Source organism: Mya arenaria, chromosome 5 (genome assembly GCF_026914265.1).
Source record: "Mya arenaria isolate MELC-2E11 chromosome 5, ASM2691426v1".
In the NCBI taxonomy this organism is placed as follows: Eukaryota; Metazoa; Mollusca; class Bivalvia; order Myida; family Myidae; genus Mya; species Mya arenaria.
The window spans coordinates 17,972,265-17,999,700 of record NC_069126.1 but is presented as its reverse complement, the minus strand read 5'-3'; the positions used below and the strand labels follow the sequence as shown (position 1 = coordinate 17,999,700).

The window sequence follows — 27,436 nt, the reverse complement described above, 5'->3', positions numbered from 1 at the left end:
ATATGCTTTAATACAAGTGACACAAATTCGTTGGGAAATAATATTCACAAAATCCGCGAACGTCGACCTCTGACAATACTTCCTTACATCATCAGGTTTATACGGAACCCAGAATGCAATTCGCATGGATTTTAGTATTTTTTCTATTGGCCCTTGGTCCATGGCCTTTAATATATGATATTAATTCTACGTACGGTTCTAGGAGGCTCAGCGCAGTTTAAATTGTAAAACATATAAAGTATCAATTGTCCATTAGTTGCAGGCTATTTTGTAAAACAAAACAATACCATTGACACCGATCAAAATTAAAAAACAGCCATAATTACTGGAAGTTTCAAATTGCCAAACGACACAATGTACTCTTGCGTCTTATCTTTATCGCTTACAATTTGATCTGGCCATTTCATTGCAGACGTTAACGAATGTAGTTCCGGCACAGCGAGATGTAACCACACATGTATAAACACACAAGGTTCGTTCAGATGCTCATGTAGAAGCGGCTATAACTTATCAAGCGATGGCAGAACATGTTCAGGTTTGTTCACTTTACCTATTATTATGATAATTAGATATACCAAAGCTTACATTGTTTACATCCTGCAGATTTCTTTTTTAACTTAATACCCTTCTTCGAATACCAAAACGAGTTTAGATGCTCAACGAACAAAGCAAACCAATATGCTTTAATACAAGTGACACAAATTCGTTGGGAAATAATATTCACAAAATCCGCGAACGTCGACCTCTGACAATACTTCCTTACATCATCAAGTTTATACGGAACCCAGAATGCAATTCGCATGGATTTTAGTATTTTTTCTATTGGCCCTTGGTCCATGGCCTTTAATATATTATATTAATTCTACGTACGGTTCTAGGAGGCTCAGCGCAGTTTAAATTGTAAAACATATACAGTATCAATTAATTGTCCATTAGTTGCAGGCTATTTTGTAAAACAAAACAATACCATTGACACCGATCAAATTTAAAAAAAAACAGCCATAATTACTGGAAGTTTCAAATTGCCAAACGACACAATGTACTCTTGCGTCTTATCTTTATCGCTTACAATTTGATCTGGCCATTTCATTGCAGACGTTAACGAATGTAGTTCCGGCACAGCGAGATGTAACCACACATGTATAAACACACAAGGATCGTTCAGATGCTCATGTAGAAGCGGCTATAACTTATCAAGCGATGGCAGAACATGTTCAGGTTTGTTCACTTTACCTATTATTATGATAATTAGATATACCAAAGCCTACATGGTTTACATCCTGCTGATTTCTTTTTTAACTTAATATCCTTCTTCAAATACCAAAACGAGTTTAGATGCTCAATGAACAAAGCAAACCAATATGCTTTAATACAAGTGACACAAATTCGTTGGGAAATAATATTCACAAATCCGCGAACGTCGACCTCTGACAATACTTCCTTACATCATCAGGTTTATATGGAACCCAGAATGCAATTCGCATGGATTTTAGTATTTTTTCTATTGGCCCTTGGTCCATGGCCTTTAATATATGATATTAATTCTACGTACGGTTCTAGGAGGCTCAGCGCAGTTTAAGTTGTAAAACATATAAAGAATCATTAGCTTTTATTTCAGGCTATATTCAAAAAACAATACCATTGACACCGATTAAATTGAAAAAACGACCATCATTACTGGAACTTTCAAATTGTCAAACGACACAATGTACTCTTGCGTCTTATCTTTATCGCTTACAATTTGATCTGACCATTTCATTGCAGACGTTAACGAATGTAGTTCCGGCACAGCAAGATGTAGCCACACATGTACCAACACAGAAGGTTCATTTAGGTGCTCGTGTAGAAGCGGGTATAGTTTATCGGGCGACGGAAGGACATGTTCAGGTTTGTTCCAAATTCGTATGACAAACTTGTTTAAATGCTAAAAAGTTGCCATCTTAGCACAGACATTTTTGAGGCAACACGAAATTGAAGCATCCTAACGAATAATAAAAAGAAGTCATTCTGACACCCAGTAACAATTTTAATCTACGTGTTTTCAGCTGACACTCATAAACAAAGCACTCTTCAAATTGGCAATGTAAAGTAACTATTGAATGAGTGGAGGGCACAGTTTGTACATTATAAGAAAGTAACATGAAAATTATTCCTTTGAAAGACATGGCAAATAAAACTATAAAGCATATTGTTTGTTTTCGAAATAAGTTTTGTAGTTGCCTGACAAACGCGATTATTTCTGCCTAGAAGATTGTAAAACACAAACGAAATTATAATGGTTCCGTCAATCGTCACTACTCGGCCATTATCGGGAAGTTGCGGGTAAGACCTAGTAAATAGGATTCCAGATATGCGAAATTTTGAAAATACAGACGGCTTTTTACTTTGTTATCATTACGCTAAGGAGACTCATTCGATAACGTAAACAATGTATTGAAATTATTTTCAAAACACAACGTTAATCACATGCTATCTTGTAACGTGGAAAATGTCAACAACATGATGCTATATGTACCGTGCCTTTGAGGAGTTGGCACTGTTTATTTAGACTGGGTTTAATTGTTTGCTCATGATATCTTTATCTACTAAGTACTTTAAAGTTTGTTCATTTGTTTAAATGATCAGTTTTATTTGGTTCTTTGATACATATTTGGCTAGTAGGTTTGGCCTTATAGTTTCCATTCAATAAAATAAAAACGCTATAAAACTCTCAAATCCGACAATAATTTGCAACACAATCGTGTCTAAGTGGTATCCTAAACTAAGTACGTACAGTTCAATATGATTATGGCCTGTTAGAGTTTGGCCAGTGTGCCTTTGAACAGGATCGTCGTAATATTTTATGGTACTGGGTTTGCACCTTTAATTTCAATCAATCAATTTTAATCTATACGGTGTAATTCATTAATTATTTTCAGTAGCCTTTCGTCACATTGCATATTATATAACGATACCATAATAGACCATAAACAACTTACAGTCTTCGAAATACTCTTACGGCAGCCATTGAAATAAAAAATAATGCTTATATTGATTGCACTAGCTTTTGCTCTAATCATTTTCGTGGTTTGCATTCCAGATATTGACGAATGTAGCTCCAGCGCAGCGAGATGTGATCACACATGTACCAACACACTAGGCTCATTCACATGCACCTGTAGAAGCGGCTATAGTTTATCGAACGACGGCAGAACTTGTTCTGGTTTGTTCCAAAAAACTAATAAACTTGTTTACAAAATGTGTTTATTGCACTTTTCTATAATCTTGTTTGCTAAGGTTTGATCGATGTTTTAATATTAATAAAGATATGAACGGGAATTGGGTTATGTAAGAGATACCTTTACTGAAAGTATTACAGGAATACAATGTTTATCGAAAGTAGTAAAACAAATACCTCAATTAAATACTGTTTAGGGCGTTAAAGAAAATACATGCATAAGCTAGGAGTCGTTGATGATCATTTTTTGATAATGATGTCGTAGGTACATGCAGTCTCTGTTGGTTCTATGTAGACATGAAGTGCCTTTTATTGCTCATCTTTTTGTCCTTTAAACGTATGCCTATTAGACATAAAAAATATAAGTATCTTCCATGGCCGAGAGTTTAAGAGAGGTTCATCCTGAATTGTGCCTAGGATGTTTTGCAAAAACGAGGTTTACGAGGATTGGGATGAACCTATATTATACGAGCGGCTATGATAGATGCATTTTCTCCCACCTCTGTAAAACAAAATAAAGTAAAAATATATTTTTCGCTTAAACTCTTTTTGTGCGAAGTTAAAATAAATGCGTAATGATAAATTATTTTTCGTGGTTATCATTGGCATGCACGCAGTGATTCTGATTATGTTCATAGTCAAATCGGTCTGTAAATAGTTCTGAGGAGAGTGCTGCACTCTTTCTTGAAAGGTGCGTAAACACCTTTTTATAGTGATATTTGAAGCGAGAAATTATTAATTAGCATTCTAAATATTACTTCAATACAAGGTTTCTATGATGCTACAGACCACAGTCTTTAACGAGGGAGGTAATTTTAATGTGATGACCATTAAAAAGGAGTTCTATGCGGGTACTTGTTTTATTTTTGCCCGTGGGCAAGATAAGAATTTTTAGATTGGTTAAATATTCGGATCTACTTATCTGAGATGGGAGAAAAAATGATAACGTATGGGCTGCTAGTCCCTGATGCTTCATTGTATAATTGGTCTTACCTTATAAAAGATGCATTCTTGTCCAGATATAAACGAGTGTAGTTCCGGCACCGCGAGATGTAATCACACATGTACCAACACACAAGGTTCATTCAGATGCTCCTGTAGAAGTGGCTATAACTTAGCGAGTGACGGCAGAACATGTTCTGGTTTGTTCTTACTCTTTTACTGTACACCTAAATTACCAATTTAACATAAAACAAGTAGTGATATGCGGATAAAACAGATTGTTTCACAACTGATATACTTGTTTTAGTTTGATTGCATTTTGAATGATGAACTTGTTTCGAATGATTGTACATCCGTAAGCATAAATCAGGAGGAGACGTTACGTTAGTCTAGATGGTGTATGTAGTTTCATTATTCTGCAACCAAGTATTGCATTTCTACACTTTTAAAGTTGCTCTAGCGTTTATCGTTTGTATTTCAAGTTTGTAGGAACGGGAACAAACAAGTTATTGAAGAAAACCCTTCGACGAATGCTTACACATTTGATAAGCCAATATATTTGACTTGCCGTTTTAGCTCAAAGTACATACTCACTTGATAATACTATTTCATCCAAACTTCATGAAATGTTAGTATGTATTTCAATTAAAAACGTCACAACAGTACCAAATTCGTGCAATCAACATTTGGAAATACCAGATTCGCCGATGGTTTTCTTTCAGTTACTATGTTATTCCGCTCTGTACGAACTTCAATCAAAAATGAAAGTGATGCCTCAGACCAGTAAAGACTAGAGGGAGTATAAATATATCGCAGATATCTGGTAAGTACAGTTTACCAGGTGAATTTCGCCGCCATGTTCTTACTTCTAACATTAATACTCACTAATAATAAATCTAGTTTTCATTCCAGATATTAACGAGTGTACTTCTGGCACAGCGGTATGTAATCACACTTGTACCAATACACAAGGCTCTTTCACGTGTTCCTGTAGAAGCGGCTATAGCTTATCGAGCGACGGCAAGACTTGTTCTGGTAAAACCTTTATTATTTATTTGTTCGATACCATAAATGTGCACTCGTCTGGTACGGTGTCTTTCCAAGAGCAAGATTACTGTCATATATGATTGCCATGCAACGAAACATGCAATTAGAATTATTTAACAATAATTTTTGACATGAAAGGGTTTGCCTATGGAAACATTCTTGGGTAGAATCAATGTTTTATTCCTTATGTATTTACGGTTTTAACTCTGCCATAGTTTCGGAAATATAAATTTCACTAAATATGATACTCAATGAGCAAAAAACGACTATCAGGAGTATTCTAATAAGAATTGATTGTTGGGTGACTTTGAGAAAATGACGTTTGAATAAAACCACGAAACCTTTAAGGTTTCATTACTCAGCACCCACACAATGACTGTTCAATAAATTAAATGTGAAGCTGAAATCAATGGCTTTTGGTTGATGAGGAAAATACACTTGTGAAATAGTCACACGCAGGCGTCAAGATAACATCCAAAAGCCATGATAATTCACGCAACAGAATTGAAAAATATTTTAAATCTTACCATTTTTGTTCTTTGAAATCAAGACATAGACGAATGTAGTTCCGGCACAGCGCGATGTAACAACACATGCTCCAACACACAAGGATCTTTCAGTTGTTCCTGTTTAAGCGGCTATATTTTATCGAGCAACGGCAAAACATGTTCAGGTTTGTACTCAATTCGTTTGACAATTTTGCTACGATTTATTGTACACTAAGAATGCTTTCTTAACATAGGACTAGTACTAATTTAAAGAAATGTGGATAAAAAACTGTTACACATTTTATATAATAAAAGAACTTCAAATTTGAGTTCATTCTCACAATCAGTGACTTTTTTTTAATTTAAATGCACTCTGGCTGACACTCTTGAAACAATCCTCAAACAAAGCGTTTGCGATCTCTTTTGTGGCGTACTTGTTTTACATAGAATGCAGTAATGCAAATAAATATTATCTGAATTATAAGCTCATCTGTTTTGTAGACAGCACCCTTGACGGGCTTATACTAATATCATGGCTCTGACATATTGACCGTTCATTGCGTAAACATACAATACAGTATCGAAGTCCATATATTTCCAGAAACTATGAATACGAATGTGGGAAAACTCACTCTGGTTTCTATGATTTAAACCGTTTTATTTCCCCAACATTTTTGCCTGGGATGAGCGTAGCATCCGGCTATGGTCTTCTTGTTGATGTAGAATTATATGTACACTCTACATTTAGTGCAAGATTAATGCTTTATTCATATCAGTTGAACCGACCATTTATTCATTATGACGACATATGTCTGTGTTGTTTGAACGTTTAGTGGTCTCTTTAAGGAACTCTTGGGACTTGTATTGTGTGCTCTTTTTTGAGGGGGGGGGGGGGGGGGCTTGTCCCCATAATTCGCATTGAAACAAAATTGAAATGGAACAATACTTTAAACCATCATCGTGTCTCAGATTTATTTTTCGAAAAAAAAGGACAATTCATTATAAGTTTTGCCTGTTGGCCACTTTAAACACGAGTTTCGTAACAGCTTCGGCTACTTGGTGCAACATTTAATTTCAATGGGATCGATAGATATGATGTATAATTTAGAAATCATGTTCATGCTCGTATATCACATTACAGGTAATACATTAGAAACAAAAATACCAAAGACAAGTGCAAATCTTTTGAAATACACTAAGACAGTTATTCTGGGTGCCCTATGATGATAACATGACAGCTATATAAATGTTCTTCTAAAGTTTACCAAAACATCTTGACCAAACCATGTTCTTATTTCTCATTCAAGATATTGACGAGTGCAGTTCCGGTATAGCGAGATGTAGTCACACATGTACGAACACACAAGGCTCATTCACATGTTCCTGTAGAAGCGGCTATCGTGTATCAAGCGACGGAAGAACATGTTCAGGTTTGTTCCAACAAAATCAAAATATTATTATACAATATTTGGCACTATTGTATAATTTGTAGATACAGGATTTAATTTGGATATAAATGCAAGAGAAGTAAATAGAATATAAGGCGTTATTTAGAAATATGGATAAAATGGATACGATTATTATCGAAGTCGTCACTCGATCCGGTGGTTTTGTGATGTAGCAGTTTGATTTTTAATATCTACACTCATAGAACAACGTTAAATACGCTGATTATTTATTATTTAAAACGATGTCGCATGTTCTGAAAGGTTGTGTTTGTTCTATATAAAAATTAAGTGACATTCGTTAGATGTACCAATCTAAAAGATAAACGTTAACGTATTAATTCCTGTTTCATGAGGGTTCAATTACGTCATTTATCTTAGTTTTAAAACATTATAAAACAGTTTAAAGTGTATGTTACTTTCTTGTCCAGAAATTGACGAGTGTAGTTCTGGCACAGCAAGATGTAATCACATATGTACCAACACGCAAGGCTCATACACATGTTCCTGTAGAAGCGGGTATAGTTTAGCAAGCGACGGCAGATCATGTTCTGGTGTGTTCTTATTCAGATCTATTGTACACTAAGTTTGTCTTTTAACATAGAACTAGTCGAACAGAGAGAGAATAAGTTTTACCTTGACTGCAACCTATTGACCGTGCATAATCTTTAAATTTACCCCACTACATGTCTTTTAAGTAGCGATGCAAAAATTTGTTCCAAAACACATCACTCAATTACGCTACGGGGTGTATCTCTTTAGGTTTATTTGTATTATTTAAACAGTTCTCCTGAGATATTTTCTGTATTTAATCGATTACAAAACATTTCGGTACATAATTAAGCTTAGTTTCTTTAATATTGAGCTCATCTATTTTAGACATCCTCATTGACTGGCTTATACTAATGTCATAGCTCCAATATATTGAACGTTCATTGTGTTAACATCTTAAACAGTATTATAGTCCATATGTTGCCACAAGCTATGAGCACGTATGTGGCAAAACCGATAACTAACTCTTGTTTCAATTAATTATAAATACCGTTTTATTTCCCCGATACTTGCGCTTGAGGTGAGAGTCTGGGTATGGTATTTTTATTGATTTATAGTTATACATAACATTATTACATGTCATCCAGTGTAAGAACCATGCTTCACATATAACGGCAAATATAGCCATTGAACTTAAAATGTGTTGATAACGACTATATAGTGATTTTATAGTCTGTAAGTTTTGTTTGTACGTTGGGTGATCTCGGTAAATGTCTCGTAGGACATTGTGCTAAGGCTACTAAATAAAAAAATAATTTTATTTGTTTAATATAAGCTATACAATTAAGATATCTTCTTTTCGTTGTATCACATTACAGGATAAATATCAGATAAAAATATACAAACACAACTGATTATCTTTAAAATACACTAAACATTGTTTTGGGTGGTCTTAAATAACATGGCTGCATATATGGGTTTATTTTTAACTTTTATCTACACAGTTTTCATCTAGCCATATTTGTTTGTATCATTCCAGACATTGATGAGTGTAGTTCCGGCACAGCGAGATGTAGTCACACATGTACTAACACACTTGGCTCATTCACATGTTCCTGTAGAAGCGGCTATAGTTTATCGAGCGACGGCAGATCATGTTCTGGTTTGTTCCAACATAATACAAAAATATTTGATAATAAAATATGTTTGCACTATTCTTTAATCCACAGAAGCAGGTTCATTTTTCCAGCAATTCACAAACGTGTTGCAATGCCCATTATTCAAACTCGCTACTGGGTGTATCTCTTTAGGTTAATTTGTATAATATAAACGAATATTTTCAGTATTTATTTGTTAATACATGTATACATAACAGTTCATGCAATATTTTAGAAAGAACTAGACCATTGTCAACTTATAAAATACACTACAGGCCGTCAATTCGGAAATAAAACATACTTAAACATCTAACATTTACCTACAAATATCTAACAATATACGAATATCCTATTACAGACGTTAACGAGTGTAGTTCCGGCACAGCGGGATGTAATCACACATGTACCAACACACAAGGGTCATTCACATGCTCTTGTAAAAGCGGTTATAGTTTATCGAGCGACCTGAAAAGATGTTTAGGTAGGTATTAGAATACGTTAATCCTTTAAAACATGAAGACTGAGGCTAAGTGCTATTTTAGGATCAACGCAGTTTAAATAAAAATCCGTTAAAACTACTATCGGATTGTCTCCGCTTGGGTTAATTGTCTTGAAGAGGCTTCATATTCCTCATACACAATTTGTCAAAAATAATGTTATTCCTCGTCGGCTGCCACGCAATATAATTGGTACTATTTCAATTTACCTGCATGTTTAAAATGTTCGATGGAAGCATTCTAGGGTCAATGAAGTGTTTTGCCTTACTATTTTAAATTTTGTTATCATTTCGACGGCACATGATTAATGACGAAATGATAATCTAAAAGGTAGGCACAATATGTCAAATGAACATCATAAAAAATGATTGCTCGGGCACCCCATTATACAATATTTATAATCGCATCATATAATCGTCTTAGGGAAACCATATGCGTACATTTCTTTCCAGACATTGACGAGTGTAGTTCCGGCACAGCGAGCTGTAACCACACATGTACCAACACACAAGGGTCATTCAGATGCTACTGTAGAAGCGGCTATACTTTAGCAAGTGATGACAGAAAATGCTACGGTTCGTTGTTCCTCACTCCAAACCTTTTTATTATTTATTAAGTGTCTTTTTACTTGTTCTATTAAACGAGAGCAAAGCTCAATTATTCTGGGTGCTCTATGATGATAACATGACAGCTATATAAATGTTCTTCTAAAGTTTACCAAAACATCTTGACCAAACCATGTTCTTACTTCTCATTCAAGATATTGACGAGTGCAGTTCCGGTATAGCGAGATGTAGTCACACATGTACGAACACACAAGGCTCATTCACATGTTCCTGTAGAAGCGGCTATCGTTTATCAAGCGACGGAAGAACATGTTCAGGTTTGTTCCAACAAAATCAAAATATTATTATACAATATTTGGCACTATTGTATAATTTGTAGATACAGGATTTAATTTGGATATAAATGCAAGAGAAGTAAATAGAATATAAGGCGTTATTTAGAAATATGGATAAAATGGATACGATTATTATCGAAGTCGTCACTCGATCCGGTGGTTTTGTGATGTAGCAGTTTGATTTTTAATATCTACACTCATAGAAAAACGTTAAATACGCTGATTATTTATTATTTAAAACGATGTCGCATGTTCTGATAGGTTGTGTTTGTTCTATATAAAAATTAAGTGACATTCGTTAGATGTACCAATCTAAAAGATAAACGTTAACGTATTAATTCCTGTTTCATGAGGGTTCAATTACGTCATTTATCTTAGTTTTAAAACATTATAAAACATTTTAAAGTGTATGTTACTTTCTTGTCCAGAAATTGACGAGTGTAGTTCTGGCACAGCAAGATGTAATCACATATGTACCAACACGCAAGGCTCATACACATGTTCCTGTAGAAGCGGGTATAGTTTAGCAAGCGACGGCAGATCATGTTCTGGTGTGTTCTTATTCAGATCTAGTGTACACTAAGTTTGTCTTTTAACATAAAACTAGTCGAACAGAGAGAGAATAAGTTTTACCTTGACTGCAACCTATTGACCGTGCATAATCTTTAAATTTACCCCACTACATGTCTTTTAAGTAGCGATGCAAAAATTTGTTCCAAAACACATCACTCAATTACGCTACGGGGTGTATCTCTTTAGGTTTATTTGTATTATTTAAACAGTTCTCCTGAGATATTTTCTGTATTTAATCGATTACAAAACATTTCGGTACATAATTAAGCTTAGTTTTTTAATATTGAGCTCATCTATTTTAGACATCCTCATTGACTGGCTTATACTAATGTCATAGCTCCCATATATTGAACGTTCTTTGTGTTAACATATTAAACAGTATTATAGTCCATATGTTGCCACAAGCTATGAGCACGTATGTGGCAAAACCAATAACTCACTCTTGTTTCAATTAATTATAAATACCGTTTTATTTCCCCGATACTTGCGCTTGAGGTGAGAGTCTGGGTATGTTTTTTTTTCTTGATTTATAGTTATACATAACATTATTACATGTCATCCAGTGTAAGAACCATGCTTCACATATAACGGCAAATATAGCCATTGAACTTAAAATGTGTTGATAAGGACTATATGGATATAGTGATCTGTAAGTGTTGTTTGTACGTTGGGTGATCTCGGTAAATGTCTCGTAGGACATTGTGCTAAGGCTACTAAATAAAAATAGTTTTATTTGTTTAATATAAGCTATACAATTGAGATATCTTCTTTTCGTTGTATCACATTACAGGATAAATATCAGATAAAAATATACAAACACAACTGATTATCTTTAAAATACACTAAACATTGTTCTGGGTGGTCTTAAATAACATGGCTGCATATATGGGTTTATTTTTAACTTTTATCTACACAGTTTTCATCTAGCCATATTTGTTTGTATCATTCCAGACATTGATGAGTGTAGTTCCGGCACAGCGAGATGTAGTCACACATGTACTAACACACTTGGCTCATTCACATGTTCCTGTAGAAGCGGCTATAGTTTATCGAGCGACGGCAGATCATGTTCTGGTTTGTTCCAACATAATACAAAAATATTTGATAATAAAATATGTTTGCACTATTCTTTAATCCACAGAAGCAGGTTCATTTTTCCAGCAATTCACAAACGTGTTGCAATGCCCATTATTCAAACTCGCTACTGGGTGTATCCCTTTAGGTTAATTTGTATAATATAAACGAATATTTTCAGTATTCATTGTCAATACATGTATACATAACAGTTCATGCAATATTTAAGAAAGGACTAGACCATTGCCAACTTATAAAATGCACTACAGGCCATCAATTCGGAAACAAAACATACTTAAACATCTAACATTTACCTACAAATATCTAACAATATACGAATATCCTATTACAGACGTTAACGAGTGTAGTTCCGGCACAGCGGGATGTAATCACACATGTACCAACACACAAGGGTCATTCACATGTTCTTGTAAAAGCGGTTATAGTTTATCGAGCGACCTTAAAAGATGTTTAGGTAGGTATTAGAATACTTTTATGCTTTTAAACATGAAGACTGAGTTGCTATTTTAGGATCAACGCAGTTTAAATAAAAAAAACGTTAAAACTACTATCGGATTGTCTCCGCTTGGGTTAATTGTCTTGAAGAGGCTTCATATTCCTCATACACAATTTGTCAAAAATAATGTTATTCCTCGTCGGCTGCCACGCAATATAATTGGTACTATTTCAATTTACCTGCATGTTTAAAATGTTCGATGGAAGCATTCTAGGGTCAATGAAGTGTTTTGCCTTACTATTTTAAATTTTGTTATCAATTCGACGGCACATGATTAATGAGGTAATGATAATCTAAAAGGTAGGCACAATATGTCAAATGAACATCATAAAAAATGATTGCTCGGGCACCCCATTATACAATATTTATAATCGCATCATATAATCGTCTTAGGGAAACCATATGCGTACATTTCTTTCCAGACATTGACGAGTGTAGTTCCGGCACAGCGAGCTGTAACCACACATGTACCAACACACAAGGGTCATTCAGATGCTCCTGTAGAAGCGGCTATACTTTAGCAAGTGATGACAGAAAATGTTACGGTTCGTTGTTCCTCACTCCAAACCTTTTTTTTTATTTATTAAGTGTCTTTTTACTTGTTCTACTAAACGAGAGCAAAGCTGACTCTCAGATGTTAACCTGGCAGACTGCCTAGACTCGGTTCGTAGACCTGAAGATTTGAACCCAATTACATTCTCGACTATCAGAATCCTAACCAGAAAACAGAATACTTCTCGAAATCCCAAACTAAGGTTTTATACTCCCTAATTGGCCCCAATTGTAGTTGCCTATTCAGAAGTATTTTATAATTCCCGTTAATAGTTAAACGAAATCATGTGATACATTTAATCTCACGTGACAATAACCAAAGTTTTTTACTGGCTATCGCCCCAAAAAGCAGTTTGTCAATCAATAGTTTCAGTGACGTCTAAATCAACTAGACCAAACCCCTTTAATAGGATTTTAGTAAACAAGGTAATCAACTTATTTCTGGACAGTACTTAAAATAGCCATTAGCGTTTTACCTTAGCCGTAGCCGATCGATCTTCGATGGTACCAAGTAACGTATGAGTTAAGCAAAAGGCAGATCCTTTGATAATTAGTATTCAAGTCTTAGGGCCATTCTAAGCATATGCTTAAGCGGTTAACTGTTCCATCTATTCTCATAATATCTAATCGAACCTGTCGGTAACGGTAACGGTAACGGTTATGAATCTCACATGAAAATAAACGCTATTGCATTTTGACCACTTAGTAGCTAAAGATTGGAATGATGAACTTAACAGAGATGAATTAATATTGACGAGGGTCATTACAGTTGTGTAGCTCTGAATGAGTGTTTTAGTTAGTTGCTTATTTTGTTTTTGAAATTATTTGCAAAACTGGATAACACGTTTCAAATGTGTAACGGTGAAGACTAATAACACGAGTATTTAAATAATCCGGCAAGTTAAAGCTGTACTGTCACAGATGTACTTATTTTATTTTTTGTCTTGGAATAAGCATATGTTTGCGTAAAATATCTGCAAACCAGTGATAAAAGACTGTTGACAAAAGATCTGATCGCATATTTAAATATTTCCGTTCGAAAAATAATGTTTTATTGCTATAACCGTTGCTAACGGTTGAAGAAAAATGCATAAAACAATATTTTTTTAACTTAAATACAAAAATATGCGATCTATTTTTAGCAGCAGTCTTTATATGACTGGTTTACATGCATTTTCGCATAAATTGGATCGTTCCAGGACAAAAAATAGAAAAAGTTGTAAAAACGTTCCATCTGTGTAAGTGCAGCTTTAACATCACTTTTTAACCAGTTTTATGAGTCAAAGTAAAGTTATAATAATAAAATGTAAACTATAGGGACAACCTTATGTCGATCAACGTGTTTTTTAAAGATTAAAAACTAAGGCAAGACCAAAACTAATCGAGAAACACACATCATACAGAACAGCACATATAGATAAAGCAATTATCTAAATACAGATATTAACAGATCCTGGATTATTGCCTTATGAACAGTCAGTGAAATTTAAGCCCACCGGGAGTTTAAATTAACACATGAGTACTGAATATCATATGCAACATGTATCAATAATTGATCATTTACGCATAAACGAGGGTTAATCTAAAACTTTGGTCATCCTTTAAAAAGCATTGCACATACAAAATAGAAACTTCACATATAGTATATCTGATATACTTCCTGCACGTTTCAGAGCAAAACATAAAATTTTGTGCTGAATTCCAGTTCACTCGATAATGCAATATCGGTACCCATATCGTTGAAAAAGCAATAAATGATGAATTATTATTTATAGATTTCCAATACCGGAGTTTGATTTCAAACGAGTGTATAATTCCTCCTCTTTAATTTGTAATACATTAGGCATTTTGAGTGCAATGTAAGAAAATACATTTATTTATTTAATCTATCTGTTCGGTACCTAGACAAGCGAGGTGTTTTCCTGTAATATCATTTAAAAAAGGCAAGCCAGTGTCTTGAGCTTGATATCTCACGGTTTCAACCCTACCGTAATGTTCGAGATAGGATTGACTGAAAACAATGAAAAAATGTTATAATAATAAAGGTCGTTACCAATGGCAAAGGAAACATCCAAAGTCTATGAGTGTTTATACACAATAAGGACTATTCACTAAGAATTGGTTTAAAACCCATGCTTGTACAAGCACTAGAACATACTTTAAACGCTCTAGCAATAAGGTGAAATTGAACTCGGCGGAATCGGTTATGTGGAAAAAAATATGCGAAAACAGATAACAAGGGAGTATTCAAAAGCCATGATTGCTCGGGTAACTTTATCATAAAATGTGAATTATTCCTCTACTTCTATGCACGTGATCTTACCATATATGTACTTTGCATTACAGACATTGACGAGTGTAGTTTCGGAACAGCGAGATGTAATCAAACGTGTACAAACACACAAGGTTTATTTAAGTGCTCATGTGGAAACGGCTATACTTTAGCGAATGATGACAGATCATGTTTTGGTGTGTTCTCAATTAGTATGACAAACTTGTTTAGATATATTTTACTAAGGTTGCCAGCTAAACATAGTCTTAGGTTTACATTTTGATAAAGTGTAAATGCCCAAGACTGTATCAGGATCATCAAATGTCCTCAGCACGTATACATATTATTTCATTTACACTTGAAAACCAAACACTCTTGAAGTTGATAATAGGCCGGCTAAGTGCAAGGCATTTTTACTCAGTTAAAAAATATAGGGCATTACAACAATCTGGAGCTAACGCCTCTAATATAAATATCGAATATTTTATAATTGGAAGTCCTAAAAACGAGGTACATTGTAATGACTATTTTTGCTAAAGTGAGCGTTTGCAATACTTGCCATGCATTGTATTTTGAAAAGCATGTTTGCTTGTGTACCAGACAGATTACATATCTATCATCTTACCAGCATATTCATTATCTTCTTTCCAGATATAGACGAGTGTAGTTTTGGCACAGCGAGATGCAACCACACATGTACCAACACACAAGGTTCATTCAGCTGCTCCTGTACAAGCGGTTTTACATTGGCGAATGACAGCAGAACATGTTACGGTTGTGTATCTTTGAATTAGTGGGTTAAACGTAGCTGATATGTGATAAAACCTGTAAAATAAACATTTTCGATCTTTTGCCATCAAGACTGTCAAAACAAATGTTAATAAGCGCGTTTACTTTAATTAATACAATCTGTTATCGTCTGCTATTTTAACTATTGATACTACATGTACAATGACAACTAGGTGAACAAGCAAAGTAGCCAGAAAGAATAACCGGTTAAAGTACACATGGCTAAAACCCAATAGATACTTAACGAGGCACACACAACAGACAGCGCACGCATATAAAAATCATTTATCAATAATTGCAAAATTAATCATATAGGCATGTATTGAGTAAAATCGTCACCCTTATCATTATAAGAACATTGTCATTTATTATAATAGATGATGATGAATGCAATGACGAGACGCACTTGTGTGATCACCTCTGTGCAAACGAAGAAGGGGCGTATAGCTGTTCCTGTAAGACAGGATATTCCTTGAACACAAACAATCGCACTTGTTCAGGTAAGTTTGAAAACTCCCATTTGGCATTCTTCTTACTATGATGAATATTTTGGTTCATCCAGCCTCTAGGAAGGTCTGCATATCGTAATATCATTCACGATTTTTGGTATCATTTTGATTAATTAATAAGAACATTGTAGTTTGCTTTCCCAGTAAAGAGCATCTGCGGATTATTTTCGCCAGAAAATACTTATTGAATTACAAGTAAAGAAAGCCTTAAACTCATGTAAATGCTCTACAACGAATATAGTCTATGTATTACCTTTATATTTATTTCCCTTTCATATGGTCCTTTATCGTCACATATCACAAAGAATTGATACTGTAGTAACGAAAAGACTAGTGGTTCGGAATTTGGAAATCTTGTTATTTTGTTATTAAATGCGTATAAACCATGATCGACACAGTTGTTTATCAGTTTAATCGCAATTTGAAATGTGTATATTACACTTTAACCTTGTATCCTGTATGTAGAGTGAGAAAAGAGGTCATTTTTGAACCGCTATAACGCACTCGTTATGGTTATGGTCACGCGTCGGTTTTCAGTACCATGATGGGTCCCGGTTGACCTTAAATGCACATTTTGCTGGTATCCGACGCGCGACGATAACCAAAACGAGTGCGTGGGTCAATCGTGTGACGCATTCAAAACAGTTTAAAAGGTTTTTTTGTCAAATAAACAATTTAAGTCTGACCATTTAACAGAGGCGGTTATTTGTGTTGACAAACATGACAATGTTAACTCTGCTACAAATTGCCACGAGGAGATATTGAATAACATATAGGGTGGAGTTAAATTATCTCGGGAGTATTAAAAGACAAAAGTTTAAAAACGACGCAATATATATTGTATGTCGACCAATGAGAAACAATTAAGTTTTCCTTAATATTTCCAAGATCTCAAACTTTCGAGCCGCTCAAGTTCTCTCTGCTGCTTAATCCACTCCCACCGATTGAAAATGCTAAAGTCGATTGTATTAAGAACACTGCGCCGAAATGCGCTCCTGAATCGAATGCAAGAGCTACTATTGTACTCAGTACTTAGAATATCTTTGACAAGTGTAAGTCAGTTCTGAAGCCATAGACACTACTTATATTGAAAAGGTGGACTTCGGCTAACTTTTTGTCTGGTAAAATTCAATATATCATTGTCAACACTAACTCTACAATGAATGCAAAAAAGAGGTGAAAAAACTAACAAACGTTATTATAATGTAGTAAAGTCTAAATTACAATCCCTATGCAGATCCTTGTGCAATTTATCTGAAAAATAACGTTGTTAATTGAGCAAAGCTATGAAATAAATGGGAATCACAAATTATACAATACTAATACTGAATACAACGCACTAACAAAACATGTACATAAAGATAAAACCTTAAGAACAACGATTACAATCAAACATAATTGAAGGCATGATGGATTTGTTTTCAGAGATGACAAGTCCTACCGGTATGGCGTTGACCGCTTCACTTACTTCATCCGGAACAATAGTTGCTGTTGTGGTGGCTGTCATTGTTTTTCTTGCAATAAGGAGGTAACGGAAACTTACAACTCTTTCATTGCGTTTGTTTAATAATTGTGTATGTCGTTGTCAGCGTCTTAAATGAAACACAAACGTTATCTTGCATGACCAGTACTTTTTACTAAAGTATTTGTGCTTTGTCACAAAAGTATTTGTAGCAAATTGATAAACACACTTTCTTAACAGATGCCGATCAAAGCTTGGGACAAAGACGGACCATCGGGTCTCTTATAACAATGGTATAAGATCATTTCTTATCACTATAACACTTCAATATCAGTGTTCATTTACTGGATATGTACTTCAAATATTACAAGTTATGGCACACATAAATGTTTGTAATAATATATCGATTGCAGGGACCTGGTCGGTATATCATTGGGAAATAAGATGATAATTGTCAGTGATTTGTTAAAATACAATACGATAAAGGTATATGGGCGTGAAGTCAGCTGCCTAATAGCATAGCTGGTGTAATGTAGAATAATAACAACCCTAACATGTTACATAAAAACGATCCCCTAGAAATAAAGAATGCAGTCATAGGTAGTAATACAAATGCACAAATACTTACAAATGCTATCAGTGAAATATAATTATCAAGTTTATTTGTGTGAATACATATTAACAATGACATGTATGTTATATAAATAGTACAAATGGTATTTTATATATGCAAAACATCACATTACAAAAAACAGTAATGGTAATATATACAAAAAACAAAACAATTGGTAAAATTTGAAATTGTTTTAAAATCAAATTGTGACTATCATCAAATACTGTGTCCAAATTATTTAATACATCAAAAAAAAAGTATTTTGTAAGAAAGGTGACAAATAAGGATGTGAATAGGATAAAAACATAATTATATTACTACTACATTGTTGTAATTGTCTTAGATTTGACTGGAATTTTTAATAAGGCTTTTATCTAAGTTCGATCTTAGCTTGATATAGAAAACGGCACCAGAGCTCATATACAATACAAGTATTTCTATAAATGTCTGGTTACCCCGCTTTTCTGGTTATCCTAGTGTATGTAACGAAACAGTCAGTTTGCGAACTTTTCTTTTGCAAGGTCACCGGCATAGTTGACCTAGAAACATGATTTATACTCAATAATGGGTTCAATAAATAGAATATGCATTGCAGTAATTGCGAACTTTACCCTCTAGTTTTTCAATGAGGCCATCAATGTAGAGAATGTGCATAATTTAATTTTTTTTACCCCTTTGGTGGGTCCCCTATAGTGCCGGAAGTTCCGCAGACCGAAGACTATGCTAGCGCACATTGATCTAAGCATTGATGAGAATAATCATCAAGGCCACTAACACGTTTATTGTTGTCGATACTAGTTGTGACCGGTAAATTGTTATCTCCCTTCAAATTTAAAAGTTTATAAAGTAGGTCATCGTGTCATAAGCGGTCAAAGGTTTGACGACTGTCAAAACACAACAAAACAAGATATAAGGACCCTCGAAGTATTTGGATTCGGTTCGTAAATAAAAGGACTGCAAGTACAATCCCCATTGTTCCATTGCTTAAAAACATGTTATCTCTGTTTTCCATGGTATGTCCAAGCTTTGATCAAGTATGATATTTCCTTGATTTGAAGGTTTTCAAAAAGCGCACACAACCTGTTGCAGAAGATATTTTCCAAGTTGTTCGTAATTACTTCTTATTCAACATGTTTTTGGTGGACCTTTTTCCAGGTGATACAATTGTCTCGCTCATCAATTCAAAAACTAGCTGAATAGCTCTTAATATAAGAAAAAGTAACATAATGTTGGTATGTGCGTAGATATAAGCAACAATAATCTTTAATATCACCAGAAACAAAATCATTTCATGCTGCAAAAAATGTACTTCAACAAATATGTATAATGTCCGTCATATTAGACAAATGTGATTGTACATCCCAGTTGTAAAACCTGCAAGTAACACACACATTACTGCATTAACAAAAAATAAGCAATCGTTTTTATTACTATTGTTAAATATGTATATAGTTGAACAATCATACATGTTGAAACGTACTAATCATACTTTGTGAACTTTCGAATGATTGATATATACTAATAGTAAAATCACTTGAAATACATATACGAGTAAAATAAAAATGTATTGTCCCGATGAAATTTGTAATTGAATACCAAATGTTTCGATCACCATAAATATGCAATGGTGCCCAAAAAAAATCTTAACATCTATGGTACAATAAAGACAAATACCTGTTAGACTATCAATATCCAGTCACATACTCTATAATGTTTATAATTGCTTAGTATCGAGTCCATAAAGTGAACATTATTTGATGAAAGTCGGATATACATTAACTGTCTTTCCTGAGTGAAAATGTCATTTAAATACATGGCACTTCCCCAAATGCCTGAAACCTTATTATCATCACCACTACCGCTACTGCTACCACTACTACTACCACTACCACTACCACTACTACTACTACTACTACTACTACTACTACTACTACTACTACTACTACTACTACTACTACCACTACCACTACCACTACTACTACTACTACTACTACTACTACTACTACTACTACTACTACTACTACTACTACTACTACTAATTTTATGCCGGTCGGGACGCGCTTAGTGCGGCTGTCGAGAGTATGTCAAATAGGAGGTCGCGGGAGTTGTCGGGTCGCTGAGGAGATTGTTCCCGAAAATGGGAGCTTCACTGAATGAGCTGAATAATGAAGATGAAGTTTATTTGAAAATCAAGTCCTTTATCTATTTTGAAAGCAAACACACACATATATATATATATCAATAAACACAAAGTACAAATAGATGTTACAAATACTTAAACTAATTTGGGGAAATTAGCATACAACTCGCTTTTAAAAATGCATGTGAAAGGTTAACTGGTTGACAACATTTCATATTACAATTAGTTTAATTTAATAATTGTTTGTTTAATAACTTTAATAAAATGAACTTTATAAATACTTGCAAACAGAAATAACATCTGTACATTTCTAAGTGAGTTCATATTTTAAGACAAATAATTGAATAACATAATTTCCACATAATTCAAACTTCTTATTATATGAATATAACTTCTAAATGTTTTAACAATAAATTCATAAAATATTAAAACTATTATATTTTAAAGTACTTTGATAAAATAAATTGAGTTAACCACAAAAAGTAACATATAAAAATAATGACAACATACCTGAATAATGAAGATGAAGTTTATTTGAAAATCAAGTCCTTTATGATTTTCAGAACACAGGCTTCATCTTAAATACTAAGTTTTTAACAATATGATACAGATCTCAGATTTGATAAGCATCATTAAATCATTAACTTGTCAGTACAAAAATTCTAAAATTGAAGCTGAGTATCCTGAGGGATTGTGCTACTGTTTTGAAGAAAAATATATGATAGGTTGACATCAATTAAGGTAATTAAAGGAAACCACTTAGCCTAAGGTGGCCAAATTATTAAACTTAAAAACAAGTTAAGAATCTAAAAAGATATTTATTAACTGCCAAAAATATTATACAGGCTGCAGGCATTAATATGTTTACATGATGTATAGACATGCAAAGTTCGAAAAGGAGTTTTAGTCATAATAGTTATTCTTAAACTATATCTAAATGAGTAATTCTGAGTTATTTAACAAAATATACATATTATCCAAATAAAATAAATATGTGTAATTTACAATTATCATTTTTACATAAATTTATATTTAATTTATGTAGCAAAAATGTGGGGCATAAAAATTGTCGAGAGTTGTCAAAATAGGAGGTCGCGGGAGTTGTCGGGTCGCTGAGGAGATTGTTCCCGAAAATGGGAGCTTCACTGACTGAGCTGAATAATGAAGATGAAGTTTATTTGAAAATCAAGTCCTTTATGATTTTCAGGAGACAGGCTTCATCTTAAATACTAAGTTTTTAACAATATGATACAGATCTCAGATTTGATAAGCATCATTAAATCATTAACTTGTCAGTACAAAAATTCTAAAATTGAAGCTGAGTATCCTGAGGGATTGTGCTACTGTTTTGAAGAAAAATATATGATAGGTTGACATCAATTAAGGTAATTAAAGGAAACCACTTAGCCTAAGGTGGCCAAATTATTAAACTTAAAAACAAGTTAAGAATCTAAAAAGATATTTATTAACTGCCAAAAATATTATACAGGCTGCAGGCATTAATATGTTTACATGATGTATAGACATGCAAAGTTCGAAAAGGAGTTTTAGTCATAATAGTTATTCTTAAACTATATCTAAATAAGTAATTCTGAGTTATTTAACAAAATATACATATTATCCAAATAAAATAAATATGTGTAATTTACAATTATCATTTTTACATAAATTTATGTTTAATTTATGTAGCAAAAATGTGGGGCATAATACTACTACTACTACTACTACTACTACTACTACTACTACTACTACTACTACTACTACTACTACTACTACTACTACTACTACTACTACTACTACTACTACTACTACTACTACTACTACTACTACTACTACTACTACTACTACTACTACTACTACTACTACTACTACAACTACTACTACTACTATTACCACTACCACTACCACTACCACTACCACTTCCTCTACCAATACCACTGCCACTGCTACTACCACTACCACTACTACTACTACTACAACTACTACCACTACCACTACCACTATTACTACTACTTCTACTACTACTACTACTACTACTACAACTACTACTACTACTACAACCACTACCACTACCACTACCACTATTACTACTACTTCTACTACTAATACTACTACTACTACAACTACTACTACTACTACTACTACTACTACTACTACTACTACTACTACTACTACTACTACTACTACTACTACTACTACTACTACTACTACTACTACAACTACTACTACTACTACTACTACTGCTGCTGCTGCTGCTGCTGCTGCTGCTGCAGCTGCTACTACTACTACTACTACTACTACTACTACTACTACTACTACTACTACTACTACTACTACTACTACTACTACTACCTCTACTACTACTACTACTACTACTACTACTACTACTACTACTACTACTACTACTACTACTACTACTACTACTACTACTACTACTACTACTACTACTACTACTACTACTACTACTACTACTACTACTACTACTACTACTACTACTACTACTACTACTACTACTACTACTACTACTACTACTACTACTACTACTACTACTACTACTACTACTACTACTACTACTACTACTACTACTACTACTACTACTACTACTACTACTACTACTACTACTACTACTACTACTACTACTACTACTACTACTACTACTACTACTACTACTACTACTACTACTACTACTACTACTACTACTACTACTACTACTACTACTACTACTACTACTACTACTACTACTACTACTACTACTACTACTACTACTACTACTACTACTACTAAAACTACTACAATTGTAGAGAGCGTCCGCTATATCACCTGTTTACCTGTCCGCTGCAGTAATGCGCAGTATTAAAGATAAACTAATAAAAGGCATTCAGATACTATTTTCGGGAGTTAGGGGTGGGGTGTCATCCACGTGTAATAATAAAAACGTTTTTATTATTCGTATATCCTCATTATGTGATTTAAAATGATCAATTGTTTGTATTTGATATATATAAAAAGTAAATGAAAAAATGGATTTGTTTTCTAATTGTTACAACGTTGATTTTCAAAGCTCTCTATAATTGGATTTTAGGAGGTGTTGTTTCCTTCGAAAGGCTTAGGGCACATACGAATCAGATGAGCGAATATACCGAGAACCCTTATACTTCTCTATCTGGCGTAGCTGATTATTGTGCGGCTCAAGACAAATGCCAAGATAATACGGATTTATCAACAGATGGCATGGACAATCCCACTTACGACGGTTAATCATGCCTCTCAACCTCAACTTAGATGCTGTGAAAGCCCACTACAAACTCACTCTACATTTTGCCAGTGCATATACTAGATACATAGCAATAAACGTAGGGTTAGGGTTAGGGTTAGGGTTTGCCGGCCATCTTGACACCATTTTGGTTTTTATCCTATCCAAATGATGTTCGGATACTGATTGTTTGCTTTGGTTTGAATCGAATGTCATTAAAATTAGTTCAGACAATTTATTAAAGCAGATGGAGTCCATCAGAAGTATAACGTTTCCGTTAATATGACGACTGTCTTGGACGCCATTTTGAATGTTAGTAACCGGTTTCAAATTAAAAAATGCATACTTTTACATTTCCTTTATTTCAAACCTAGGTTCAAATACATGTTTGTATAAATATTGTATGTTTAAGACCTACTTGCGCCCATCAACATATTTTGTTTTCCCCAAGGTGGCGAGAGGCCATCAATAAAATCGTCTAGACTAACAAAATAGGCAAACACATTTTATCTTTACCTCCAGGCAATGCTTGGCAAAATACCCCATTTGGCTTATATATTCTAACGCGAGAGAATCATAAGGCTACCTCCTAATACCCAGGAATATATTATTTTCAGTAATTCTTTAATTTTACTAAGCGTTCATTTGATAACCATTCATAGTGTATTGTTTATTAAAAAATAACTTATATTGGATTACATTACATCCACATTCATTCAAAAGGAGTACTAATACTACTTAAATAGTGTTTATTAACCATATAAAAGAAATTAGTTTTCGATTAATATGTGTATATACTGGTTCTGTTTTTTTTGTAATCTGTGTTTTATCTTAATAGTGATAACTTTCAATAACTTACTAATGATATACAATTAATAATCAATATTTACATGTTTATGATTCGTATTTCACAATATATATATATATATATATATATATATATATATATATATACTCCAAATATTACAACATTATGGAATGTATAATTTGTTTTATATCCTGAGTCTTTTATGTAAAGGGTATTTAATATGAAATACGTTGGTGGCGAATACACTATCGGGTGAACAGTTAATTTGAAACAGTTGTTAACTGAGCTTGGTAAAGTATTATTTTCTTAGATTTTGCGATTGAAAAATACTTAGTATCAATAGTAATCAGTTAATGATATTACTTAATAGATTGAAATGTTTGCACATATAAGCATTATTGAGGACGGAAGATCTAAACCGAAAAGATGTATTATGAAATATTACATTTACATAATATGAATATCACCTTTTGCTAGTGTGTCCTCATTTAAGGGACGAACGCACAACAAACATACCCAGGTATTATATGTACTGGTCAAATGTGATCGATTCTAACAACTTTTCTTGTGGAAATATTGAATAATATTGCTACGTATGTATATATCATTGGCTACAGATACCGTAAATGCTTACTTTCATATAATTAACATGTTTAGATATATGCCACGTATAATTGTGGTTGACTGAGGTAAAAATGTTTTAATATTTATTGCATATCTATGTTTCACTCAATGCATGTTGTCATTCAAATTCTTTTTTGTAACGGCCATGTTCTAATTGAAGATGCTAATAAAACTTAGGCTTCACTTGACTTGTCTTGTTTTATGAAAATCGTAGGAGGGTTAAAATCCTTAAAATTCCCAAATTACTAGATTATGTTTCGGTTGGCATAAACCAATGGGCTTGTGCAGACCTCAATAAACTCAATCTTCTTAATCTTCCTAAGACAAAAATGACGTTTTCGAAATATATGACCTTAGTTTTACCTATTTCAACTACATTGTAATTGTTCGGCAGATTCAGCAAATATAACTGTATTGTCAGCGTACATCAGTCAAAAGATTTTGTTCAATTCTGTATCTATCCTTTTTGTGTTATTTATTTGTAAAACGTCTTTTAAGTCAGTGATGTACAATGAAAATAAAAAGTTGATAGACATTCACCTTGCCGTACGTCTAGATCGCTTTCAAATATGTCTCAAAATTTACAATTGAATGTTTTCTTGTTTTCATATATCCAAACATACATGTAATTGATATATTAAACATTTTTCCCTGATTGAGAGGAATATACATTATCAATGGTTTTCATTTTTGCCCTAAATATTGCTAGATATTCTATATTTATCACTGGCTATACACAATCAGCACGTTTTGCCGACTCCAAGCAAACCTATAGTAAACGGCAAAAGGTCTCTGAATGACTGAAATAGTTTTGAACGCAAAGCATCATAGCTCTGATGTACGAGGAGTGGTGGCAACTACTTGTTTGTGACAGCACATATTCTCTGCAATCAGCCTTCACAATAAAATTGTAAATGGATACTGGCTTTGCAACATTGGTTTACCCAGCATCGACAAGTCGAAAAGCAAAATACCTTACAACTTAGCCGGCAGTGGAAGTAGCTTGTAACATGTGAGTCTTCTGACAACATGGTGACAAGTGGTTGATCAGTTGTTGCGCACGTGTCAATTCAATTCAATATATAATTGGAATGGATTATAAAACTCTTATTTTCAAAAAAACAAAGCAATACAATATAAATTATTATTTGTTCCATTCTTGATAGGTTTCCGTCTAAACTTTTGCGTGATTTCAGCATTAAATATGGACGCATTTGAAACAATATTCGTATTACACACTGTGTTTTCTGATTCGGTATCTCACGGTATCTTCGGTATCCGCAAAAGAGTATGGGCGTTTATTGTCGAATATGAATAATTTGGAAGAAAAAATTATTTTATCTATATAAAAATGTTTTTAAAGGTATTAATATAAGTATATTATCTGTTGATCTGTGGCATTGTATAATTTCTCATTGACTAGGTGAATAAAGATTTCATTCGACTATTAGCCTCGTGTACAATGTAATTAATATAGGCAACTCAAAAAGTTGCAACCGTTTATGAATCACACCGAACGTATCATTTGGATGGTATCTGTCTTATTAAGTTTGTTTTACGTTTTTAGTTTGGACAATCCTTTATGAACAGTTGCCAGAGCCTTCCTGATGTTACCGAACAAAAAACGTCGGTTTAATGAACGTTTATTTTTTACATTAATATAACCGAAAATATTGGAATATCTGGAACTCAGGTTAAAGATAAACACCCTAGTCTTGACAAAATAAAGGAAAACTGCCAAATGTTACTTGACTTTCACTTTTCCCCGGTCACCGATAAAGATATTGGAAAATACAATGCCAGGTTTAATCCCAAAAAAAACAACTGGTATAGATCTGATTCCTCCCAAAATCATCATTGCTGGCAAAGATACTTTACAGGTTCCCATCCGAAACATGGCCAATGAAATTAGTAACCAAGTATCATTTCCACATAATCTTAAGGTAGCACAAGTTACCCCTATATTCAAGAAAGATGACCCCTATATTAAAAAGAACTACAGACCAGTCAGTATTTTACCATCAATGCCCAAATTATATGAACGGGTCATAAGTGAGCAACTGA

The 27,436-nt window shown here is 33.7% G+C and overlaps 1 protein-coding gene across 6 annotated transcripts in view; it reads left to right on the top strand.

Moving 5' to 3' along the window:
- Positions 1-25,555, top strand: part of LOC128234467 (fibrillin-3-like) — a 36,224-nt gene extending 10,669 nt beyond the window's left edge. For 2 of the 6 annotated variants that reach the window (XM_052948723.1, XM_052948720.1), the window contains 23 exons: positions 413-535; positions 1,096-1,218; positions 1,765-1,887; positions 3,080-3,202; positions 4,237-4,359; positions 5,072-5,194; positions 5,757-5,879; positions 7,002-7,124; positions 7,571-7,693; positions 8,671-8,793; positions 9,147-9,269; positions 9,738-9,860; positions 10,046-10,168; positions 10,615-10,737; positions 11,711-11,833; positions 12,186-12,308; positions 12,773-12,895; positions 15,249-15,371; positions 15,826-15,948; positions 16,341-16,463; positions 17,898-18,000; positions 18,175-18,227; positions 23,770-25,555. In XM_052948723.1, the coding sequence (XP_052804683.1) occupies positions 413-535; positions 1,096-1,218; positions 1,765-1,887; positions 3,080-3,202; positions 4,237-4,359; positions 5,072-5,194; positions 5,757-5,879; positions 7,002-7,124; positions 7,571-7,693; positions 8,671-8,793; positions 9,147-9,269; positions 9,738-9,860; positions 10,046-10,168; positions 10,615-10,737; positions 11,711-11,833; positions 12,186-12,308; positions 12,773-12,895; positions 15,249-15,371; positions 15,826-15,948; positions 16,341-16,463; positions 17,898-18,000; positions 18,175-18,227; positions 23,770-23,945 (2,792 nt within the window). In that variant the 3' untranslated portion in view covers positions 23,946-25,555. The remainder of the gene's footprint in view (positions 1-412; positions 536-1,095; positions 1,219-1,764; positions 1,888-3,079; positions 3,203-4,236; positions 4,360-5,071; positions 5,195-5,756; positions 5,880-7,001; positions 7,125-7,570; positions 7,694-8,670; positions 8,794-9,146; positions 9,270-9,737; positions 9,861-10,045; positions 10,169-10,614; positions 10,738-11,710; positions 11,834-12,185; positions 12,309-12,772; positions 12,896-15,248; positions 15,372-15,825; positions 15,949-16,340; positions 16,464-17,897; positions 18,001-18,174; positions 18,228-23,769) is intronic. The other 4 variants (XM_052948722.1, XM_052948724.1, XM_052948721.1 and 1 more) reach the window with 4 other exon arrangements.
- The last annotated feature ends 1,881 nt before the right edge of the window (positions 25,556-27,436 follow it).